This window comes from Centruroides sculpturatus, unplaced genomic scaffold (genome assembly GCF_000671375.1).
Source record: "Centruroides sculpturatus isolate CEXI.00-Female unplaced genomic scaffold, Cexi_2.0 scaffold1732, whole genome shotgun sequence".
Classification (NCBI taxonomy): Eukaryota; Metazoa; Arthropoda; class Arachnida; order Scorpiones; family Buthidae; genus Centruroides; species Centruroides sculpturatus.
This window is the reverse complement of record NW_019385971.1, coordinates 125,629-136,215: the sequence shown is the minus strand read 5'-3', so window position 1 is coordinate 136,215 and position 10,587 is coordinate 125,629. Positions and strand designations below refer to the sequence as shown.

Genomic DNA, 10,587 nt, shown 5'->3' with positions numbered 1-10,587 from the left:
ACAAACAAGAAAAGAACAGAAAAACGAATTTACTTGAAATTTTTAATGAGAAATTTGGCACTGTTTTTTCGATACAAGCTGATCAATATCAGCCGGAATTGATGAGGTAGCTACACGTACGCAGCTTTCTAATCGTGCATCACTCAGTCTTGATCGGTGGTCATTTTTGATTAATTTCATGGTTGAAAATAATTGTTCGCAAACATACGTACTTCCGAACAGAGACATCATTTGCTTTGCATTTTTCGTCAAAAGCGGAAATTTCTCAGGGCTCACATAAGATTTATAAAAATTTTCGATGTTTACTGAGAAAAATACATTTTTTAAATCGGTATTATTCTGCATGTCAATCACTTCCATTTGAAAGTCTTCGGGAACTGTATCCACATCGATATTAAATGGCGAGGAAAACATTTTCATGGAAACCGCTGTCTTCTCAGCTTTGAACATTTGGAATCGTAATTGAAATTCGTTGATTAAAATGTCTATATATTGTGCGTATTTTTGAGAAGTAGTAACGTTTTCTTTTTCTAAATGTGGAAAGTGAGACACATTATTCTGCAAAAGATGCTGTTTCCACAATTTTAATTTGCGCTCAAAGCCCTGAATTTTATCATACAAATTGTGAATAAACTGTCCTTTGCCTTGAAGTTCCACATTAAGATCATTGAGATGCTGAGTCATGTCGATAAGAAACCCAAAATCGCACATCCATTCTTTATTACCAAAATGAGGAAAGGCATATCCCTTCATATCCAAGAACAATTGTATTTCGCTTTTTAAGTTGTATACTCTTTTTAGCATTGCACCTCTACTAAGCCAACGTACTTCGGTATTAAAAACCACGTCGCCATATTCAGTTTCTAAATCTTTCAGGAATTCTTTAAATTCACGGTGATTTAACGCGCGCGACTTTATAAAATTGATTAGTTTAATTATTGGTACTGTGACATTTGGCAAACTCAATCTTTTCGCACACAAATTTTCCTGGTGAATTATGCAGTGGTTAACGAATATTTCCCTTCCTGTGACCTTCTTAATGTCTTGAAATAGCCTTCCCGATACTCCTACCTCCATGCTTGACATTGCTCGTGCTCCATCTGTCGATATACCAATAATCTTTTCTAATGAAATTGAAAAATTTTCCAACACAGACTTTAGTTCATCGTACAGGTCTTTGCCGGTTGTAGTCCCTTGCATTGGAATCAGTGAACACAATTCTTCGGTAATATTAAATTTGGTGTCAATACCACGTAAAAATATAGCCAGTTGTGCTGTATCGCTAATATCGCAACTCTCATCAAGTGCCAAAGAACAGTATTCGAATTTTGCAATGCGTTCACGAAGCGTTGTTGCTATATTCTCGGACAAGTCTTCAATTCTCCTTGCAATGGTGAATCTTGATAAACTAATGTTTGAAATAATGTTTATTTTTTCAGGAAATGCTATTTCTGCAACAGCAGTCAGACATTCTTTTATCATCTCTCAATCCGCAAAGGGTTTCATTTTTTTTCAGTATTTGACTGACAACAAAACTAGCCTTTACTGCCGTATTTGATAAAATGGCTTGATTTTTTAAAATAGGCTGTTGTTTTCCCAAGTTTTTCTCCATTTGATTAAACTTATCTATCCGGAGTTGTCCTGTTAAGTTTTTATATTGTTGTTGATGTTTTGTATCGTAATGCCTTTATATGTTATATTCTTTTAATGTCGACACAGTCTCTGAGCATATTAAGCATACAGCTTTATCTTCGACGAAAGTGAAAAAAAAATCAAATTTCCACTTTTCTTGGAAATGCCTGTGATCATCCGCAACCTTCCGTTTTTTTGTTTGCTATTCCGACATGCTATTATGGATTAAAAATTTGAAAGTTAAAAAAATTTGTAGGAAAACTTAATTTTGAATAAAAAAAAACTCCAATATTACCTTTTTGACAATAATATTGCACTCACGCCTTTCAAGAAACACAAGAATTGCTAAAATTGCTAGTTAACAGCTTACCAGTCTGACTGTGTGACAGAAGCAAACACAAACAAGCACAGACGCGGCGCGTTCATATTGCATGTTTCAACAACTCGCCGACAAGTGAGTAACCCGTCACAAAAAATTGTTTCGGTTTAGTATGTACTACCATTTTATTATAAATAATTTTATAACAATATATTGATGGGAGAAAATCGATAAAATAAATTCAATTTTAAAAATGCTTGGCGGGCCGCATAAACATGTTTAACGGGCTGCAAGCGGCCCGCGGGCCGCGTGTTGCTCATCCCTGCACTAGATGAAATTCAATAAAATGCAAGAACATGCAAAACTACTAAAATCAAGACATTAAATTAAGAGCTTTCTAATCTTTTCATTAAGTATTTCGAGGCCGAATGCAACCCTTCCAAATCTCTAGAATTAATGCATGCATTAAGTAACCTGGTCTTATATATTTCAATTTTTCAGCGCAAATCGACAATATCGGTGAATGTACTGGTTTAATAATACAGTAGAGCGTCGTTTATCCGAAAGCATTCCAGTAGGCAAATTTAAATTTTTGCTAGTGCTGTAGCGCTGCAATCTCTGGCTATGTCTTGGGCTACTCCAATATTTTTTGTTGGTGTGTGTGTTTTAGCTGGCAGCACTGGCACTTTTGTGTGGTGTTTTTCTGAGGATGGTGTGTCGTGCTGAATCGAACGTTTCTGATACTAGATCAACTTCTAAAGTATATATTTTTTTGGTTTTTATATTTTTCAATATATTTACTTTGTTTGTACAAAATAAAAAAATAATTTTTAACGATACAATAGCCACGATTATTATTTTAAAAATTTTACATTAGGCTTAACATCGGCGAAAATTCAACGCGAAGCGACACGCAACAGAAAAAAATTTGAACACGGGATAGGTTAATATATTTTTCGCTTATGATCGANTCAAAGTTTTCCGAACCTTGTTAAACATATGTAACATTTCTCAATGGTTTGATTCTTTTAAAAATATTAAAATATACGTATTATACTCTGTAACACTACTAAACTAGAGCCTTCCGATGCACTATTTGAGCGAAAAAAAAAATTGTTAAGGAAAAATTTTCTGTTAGCGAACCCTTTGTTAAATATTTCGAATGTCATCACTGTATACAGTACATATAATACAGATTGATCATTGACTGTTGGGTTGTTTTAAATCAGAAACATTTTAATCGCAAATAGAATTATATGTTAATTTCATGCTTCTTTGTTGAAATGAAGGAAAAACATTCTTTTATGAACTTCAAGAAAAATGAAAGTCTATCGAAAAGGACAATTTACCTATTTCATGAGGTGTTCAAAATGGATATGCATGCTATCTGACAGTATGCAAGGCAACTCATAATAACTTCATTAATCCTCCTAAGCTGATCAGCTGTTATCTGTGTGAAAGAATCTGTTATGCATTGTCATAAATCTGACATTTTAAACTGCTATATGGTAAAACCTGTCCTTTATGTAGCCCCAATAAAAAAAAACTAATTGTATCAAATCAGGAGAGCAGGGAGACCATGGATATGGACCTCCTTCACCAATCCACAATACTGGAAAAATGGCATGTAACCACTAGAACTGGAAGATCCCAATAGGTGAGGGACTCATTGTGTTCATAGAAAATGACATTATCAAGAGTTACATATGTGAGCAGTGGTCCAACTTACTCTACTAAGGATTCCAAGAATTTTTGGGAGTTAAGGTTGCTATCAATAAAAATATTGCCCAATAACTCATTAGTAAAGTAATCTAGCCCAAATGTTAGTGCTCTACTGATGTTGAATGTACTTCACTTGCAAGCAATGTGGATTTTCTTGTTTCCAGTAACAAATGTTACTGTGTTTCCCCAAAAATAAGACAGTGTCTTATATTAATTTTTGCTCTGAAAAATGCACTAGGTCTTATTTTCAGGAAATGTCTTATTTTTTCCAGGAAGAAGAATTCACATTTATTATTGAACAAAAAAATGCCCAAGTTGAACTTAGACGAGAGTGACGTATAGCCGGTGTGTCGAACTGTTGCCTGGACTCGATGACCAATTAGTGCTTACTGAACCGTAGCACTATGCAAATGTCATGTGGCGTGATTCCCAGCCGACCAATTAGCCATCACCTATATTTGTAGTAGAGTTTACCTCACTACAAATGTAAAAAGAATGTTTCATACATGAAGAAAATTCACCTGAGAATGGTAGGGTCTGTGTTGCCAAAATCCATAAACATTTCTGCAAAGTTTATCTTTGCATTGTAGTCTTCAGGAAAAAGCTATTGATGATGTTGGAATTTGTATGTGCGTATGATACTTAAGAGGTTGACCCTCTTGAGTATCATATGCCTGCAGAGCCACACAGCAAATGAAAGTAATTAGGTTTACTGTGAATGTGGCTGTGATGTCCATAACTGTGTTGTCCATCTTACAACTCCTGGTCCTCCCAGGTCTCGGAGCATCATCCAAGTCATTCATTCATCAAAATTTAGCTACCATTCTCAAGACTTAGTATATTTGGGATAGGGCTGATTGGGATGCAATGCATGGAGTTGTGCCATAACATCCCTTGTGCTGCATCCCTGAAGGTAAAGTTGTAACATCTTGCTTTTATTTGTCTTTATATATCTCATTCAGTCACGCTGTTTGCACTCTGCTAAACCTACTTTAAATTCCTGTCCAAAGTAACAAAAGACTACTGCCACAATCACAGTAATTTTCTTTGCTAATTTCTGCTTTTGACATCACATATCACTGTGTTGCTAATTGAAGGCATGGAAAAATCTTGAGTCAAAGCCAGACTTGTACTTTCTTTCATTTCTTGCAGTTTGTCAGTTAATGAAGCAAATACTGCATCATCATCATCAGCACTGACAAAATTGGCAAAGTTACACTCCATATTTCCTATGCTGATTCATGTATTATTGATTTCATTGTTTTTGTCATTAATTGCATTTGGATGATCATCGTTATCATTCCTTGCCTTACAAAACAAATTCTAATTGTTGTCACAGGAACAACCTTCAAAGCAGCCAGAAAATTTCTCATGGCATCTAAAACATTCCATGATTTGATATTGTTGAGATGCACATTGCTTGAAATTTCACAAATCAAATAATGCAGCAATTGAACTATTTATGTCATGGATGATTCCTTGATCTAGTGGTTAATTAAAGATAGCTTGTGTTTGGAGCAGAAACAGAGCACTAATACATTAGAAATCTAATCCTTCTATGGAATGTGATGAAATCCCATCAAGAAGCAGAACAATATGTCTGTTCTGCAAGGGCCATTTGCCATTCAGTCATCATCAGTTAGTTTCAGAAGATGGCTGCTGTTATCTGAGCATTTGTACTGGCAATAAATAAGAGCTTTACCAGAAAATTGGAACTGTATCTGTAGAGTAGAGAATCACATCTAAATGCAAAATTTCCAGCAAAAAAATGCTTAACTTCAATGCTCGAATGTTTTCGGCCACTATTTTATCAGCCCTCTTCAGGAAATGTAAAACGGAAAACCGTTCTATAAATGGAATGTAGCTGCCTTCTAATTTTAAAAGTTTCAAATAAGTTCAAATAAAGGCTGTGACGTTTCATATATGACATATATCTTATGAGTCTAAATAGTATTTCCATGCATTTGGTACATGAATGGCATTTGTGTTGATGCAGGCTCCACTCCTGCCTGCTCTGTAGATCTCTATCTTTTCTAATGTTCTAATAACATGCCAGTCAAAGACCTTAATGTATTAGCATAGCTTGGTCCCAATGGGGAAATCCCCAGATCGCTGGCATAACGTGCCAGAGCTGTATTAATGTTTCCTTTTTGTACTTTAAATGTACTCGTAACATACAAAAGGAAACCCAATGTTTTCTGCCTTCTGTCTAACGCAAAGGATGGCACTGAGGACACAAGAGTTCCTGGAATTTACTGCATCCCACTACAGGACAATAGATTTGACAGAATACTGTCATATATAGGATCCACATGCAGATTGCTGCAAGCCAGGCTAAAAAATCACAAATGTGACGTATAAAAAGGAAATATTAATACAGCTCTGGCACGTTACGCCAGTGATTCAGGATTTCCCCCTGTTGGGATCAAGCTACGCTAATACACAAGGTCTTCAACGGGCATAATATTAGAAATTAGAAGCGGTAGAAATCTGAAGGGTGGGCAGATGTGGAGCCTGCATCAACACAGATGTCATTCATGTATCAAATGCATGGAAATACTAGACTCATAAAATATATGTCATATATGAAATGTCACAGCCTTTATTTGAACTTATTTGAAACTTTTAAAATTAGAAGGCAGCTACATTCTGTTTATAGAACAGTTTTTCTGTTTTACATTTCCTAAAGAGGGCCGATAAAATAGTGGTTGAAAACATTTGAACATTGAAGTTAAGCGTTTCTTTGCTGGAAATTTTGCATTTAGGTATGATTCTCTACTCAATTTGTATTGGCCTTATATTGGCAAAGTGGTTGCCATATTCCTTGAATGGTCACACTTTTTATCCATATTGCATTGGCAGATTTTCCAATTATTGCCAAGTCAAGATGGAAATAATTAGCAAATTTCAATTATTGCAGATTTTCCAATGGAGTAGCTTTTCACTACCATCTTACATAGCAGTAATTCTCAGCTTGCTATGTTGCTTCCATAGACCCATTTGTTGACATTAAAATTGGCATGTTCTGCTTACTACTCAAAAGTTGGCTTTATAGCTTTGATTCATTTGTTTGCAGAAGCATAATCGATGATTCAGACTCAGTGGCAGCTGCTAAGGACATAACGTTAAAATGCCACTGGAACTTTTGAAGTCATACAGCCCAATTTGAAAAGCAATTTTGTCTGCCTTATCTTTCACTAATGACTCATACACTGGAATAGAATTCATCTGCACTTGACAAAATCATTTAGTTTCCAGGTCATGATGTTTGGCATCCTGGATATATTTTATGTTGTTGATTTTGCATATCAACTGGGCAGTTTGTGTTATTTTTTCTATCTACATGGATGAAGAATGAGGACAATATTTTAAAGTTCCTCTTTGTTAATTATTGTACATTTTTATTGTTAATTATTGTACATTTATATCTGGCAACACTGGTACAGTTGTTAGTCGTCAGAGTTTCGTCAAATTGAAATGTTGTAAATAAGTTCTGTTAGTCATAAAAGTTAAGTATTAAAAGAATAAAAGAAAACGAAAGGTAATGCTTTATTTTTTGTCTTAACACTCTTAATACTGTGATACGCTTCTTGTCTAGTCTTGGTATAAATTTGTGAGCACTATGTTGGCCTTTTTTTATTACTAGATTTATTACACCATCACTCAATACAAGCCTTAGAAAATCACTTTATTTAAGTTCCTCTTGAAATGTTATCTCTTCATTCTTTTTCCTTTTTCAACTTCAACCTTTGTTCTGTTTCATGTCAGTGGAGACATCCTTTTGTTTTTGTTTTTATCCCATTGTACAGCAAAATGAAAGTTTTTCTGCTGACTAGAAGTAAACAACTTTCTAGCACTAGAGTAATGAGGGAATGGATGGGAGAGGGAGGACATTCAGTGATTGATTGAATACATAAGGCTAATCATGCTGGACTTTCGAGTGAAATTGTCAAGGTACTTCATGTTCTAATCAGAACACCAGAAACATAATGTATTGGTCAATATGAGATTGCAATGGCATTGAGATATGGTCAGCATGGAGCTGACCATATCTCAATGCCATTACAATCTTGGAATATAAGAGAAAATAAAGATCACAGACCTATCAAAGGGTGGAGAGTACATCAGAAAATAGATTTGAGTTAAAAGTACTAACAGTTTCAACTTAACAAGACTGTATTATATAGAGAACTCTATATACTGTACAGTACTTGATGACTTTTGAGTTAACACAGTTTGATTTAGCAAGATTCTACTGTCTAACTCTGAAACTTGAGGCCAAATGACAAAAATTTATAAGAATTTAAAGGTAAAAAAATCAGAATAGTATCTGTTTAAACGGTATTTAAAACTCCAATGTTTTTTTTCCAAAAGACAACTGAAAGTGCTTATACATATTACAAAGTATCAGGAACATCCAGGAGGGAGACAAGAAGAGCAAATTGTCCTGGGCCCTGAGGAAGTAGTGACCATATACAATGATTTTTTGTTTGCTTCCTTTACTTTAATATAATTTGCTATAGAGCACTCAATATATTGATATATTTTGGCGTGGACCTCCCATTACCCTCTGCACGAGGTTATTTTTGATATAGTTGATACAAAAGTATTAGTAAACAACAGCAACATAGACTTGTTAGGATTCTAAGTTAGGCATTCTATACCTGTATCAAAGCAAAAATGCAAGAAATCAAAATGATATTTTGTGAATTAAACTAATTTTTAAAATTTTTATTTTATATAATTTAATAGTATTCAAATAATGTAGAAATGACTTTTCATAACACTATCTAATTTACAACATAATGAATAATCTTGGTACAAATGAAGTTTTGTGTGCTTGAGTATGGTAAAATAATAAAGTGTATCAAATAGCAATAATTGTGTGAGGGGCTAGCCGGGGATACCGAGTAGTTATTTCTCATGCACCACTTAATTGGCAAACTATTCTTATGAATAGCCCTCTGTTTGTCTAGAATAGGGGTCCCCAAACTTTTTATCCCGTCGACCCCTTTATGGAATATTTGCCTTCTTATCGACCCCCAGATTAAGTATTTAACAAAAACATTAAATCATTTTTGTATTTCTAATGTTAAGCGATAAGGAGACCCGCGTAACAACCCAACAAAAGAATTTATAGTTCTCATATCTTATAAAATCCACCCAATAACATTAACAGAAAAAGGAGATATTTTCCACTGATTTATAATCTTAAAAAATAATAGCAAAATTATGGATAGATGGAAATTTGCCTATAGTTCTAAACCGTACATGTCATAATACGTAAAATACACAATTATCTTTGAAAACATAACAAGTTATATTGGATGAAAAAACCTCTGTCATTTTATGACTACTACTGAATGCCTTAAAAATATGTTGACATGCCTTTTTATTAAAATAGTTGATATTAGTGGGATGGATGTGTCCGAAGAGAAGCAGCAAGATTATTGACATACGATTGAAAATTGGTAAGTTTTAGTCGCAAAATCACCACGGTTTTTCCAAGTTCAATCTGTTCCTCTGTTTTGTCAAAATTGCGTTCGCGTGGATAAAACCAGCTTCAACCACGTATAAAGTTGGGAATGCAAGAAAGGTTCGGTTTCTGCTCTGAGCTTGGGATATTTAGGACAATATTGTTATTGCTCCAAAATTTACTGAGGTTTTTATTTTTAAACAATGCTTTAGCTTTGATATCTACATATATTTCACTCAGTTCATCTTCTAAGTCAGGTTCACTACCTTCATTATCTATTTTTACGTCAAATGCATTAGCAAACCATTCGGGAACACGCTTTTCGAGTCTTCGAAACGTGCTTTAAAGTCTTCTCTTAATTTATCACGATGTTTAATATATATCTCCAAATTACGGTCGGAAATCTCATTTTCTTTTAGTACTCGCAGGTTTGAAAAATATTTAAAATCGGATCGTGCCAGTGAAGATTTAAATAGCTCCATTTTTATTCGAAAGGCCATAATGATTGTTCCAGCTCGAATAATTGTAACATTTTTTTCCTTGCAAACGCTTCTGTACTATATTAATGATTTTCGATATATTACGATATTTTCTCTGTAAAGGACAAAATATCTACATTTAGATATAAAATACTTAGAATGACAACCCTACTAGAGTGTAACAGTGCAACGTAAGTCTGTGTATAATGAACTACAAGCATTCATAATATGTTTGTAACACTAGTACAGTTGCCAGATGCGTGAAAACAGAGTAACACATGCTTAAAGCGGCGTTGGCTAAGGCAAAACTCAAGTTATAACTAGGGTAATCAGTAATGTTGTTGATCATATCAGTATTTCGACTTTTTATTAGAATATTCTATTTTTTTCCTAAACAGTCTAATTGATCATCTTTGGTATTAATCGACCCCCTTTCGACCCTCGTATATTAATCGACCCCTGGAGAACTCTTATCGACACCAAGGGGTCGATATCGACCACTTTGGGGACCCCTAGTCTAGAAGGATGGTTTCCTAATTTAAGGAAATCGAGGGTGGAGGACTTTTATAAATAGAGGAGAAGGTGGTATTATGGAACCCCAATTACATTTTAGTGAATTGTAAACAAGGTATCATAACTATACCCACATTTTTTGTGCGAAAAGTACTGGTAACTAGTAAACTAAATGTTCCTAATTGGATTTTTCGCTAGCGTAACTATAAGTATTATTTTTTAAGGCATTTGTACAAAAAGTCCGAAAGTAGGCTTAGAGAAAATCGGGTGGTAATATGGAACCTTACTGTATATTTTCAAAAAAAATGCTGTAATGTAGCCAAAAACAAATAGGAAAGTACAAAAAATGTTAAATAATTACAAAATTATTTACTCCAATGTATTTTATCGCAAAAATGCTTTTATAATAGAAAAATATGACCTCCATCAACAATATATATTCCAGC

General features: G+C 34.3%; 2 protein-coding genes across 2 annotated transcripts in view; one reads left to right on the top strand and one right to left on the bottom strand.

The window, feature by feature from the left end:
* Positions 1 to 318: 318 nt before the first annotated feature.
* Positions 319 to 1,482, bottom strand: LOC111612879 (general transcription factor II-I repeat domain-containing protein 2A-like; the record flags this gene model as incomplete). Its single annotated transcript, XM_023354162.1, has 1 exon — positions 319 to 1,482. A coding segment is annotated over exon 1 (1,164 nt), but the record flags the coding sequence as incomplete, so codon positions are not given.
* Positions 1,483 to 9,123: 7,641 nt separating this feature from the next.
* LOC111612880 (three-prime repair exonuclease 1-like) overlaps positions 9,124 to 10,587 on the top strand; it is a 4,814-nt gene continuing 3,350 nt past the window's right edge. Inside the window, exon 1 of the mRNA XM_023354163.1 lies at positions 9,124 to 9,144. The gene's annotated coding sequence lies outside the window, so the exon portion shown is untranslated. The remainder of the gene's footprint in view (positions 9,145 to 10,587) is intronic.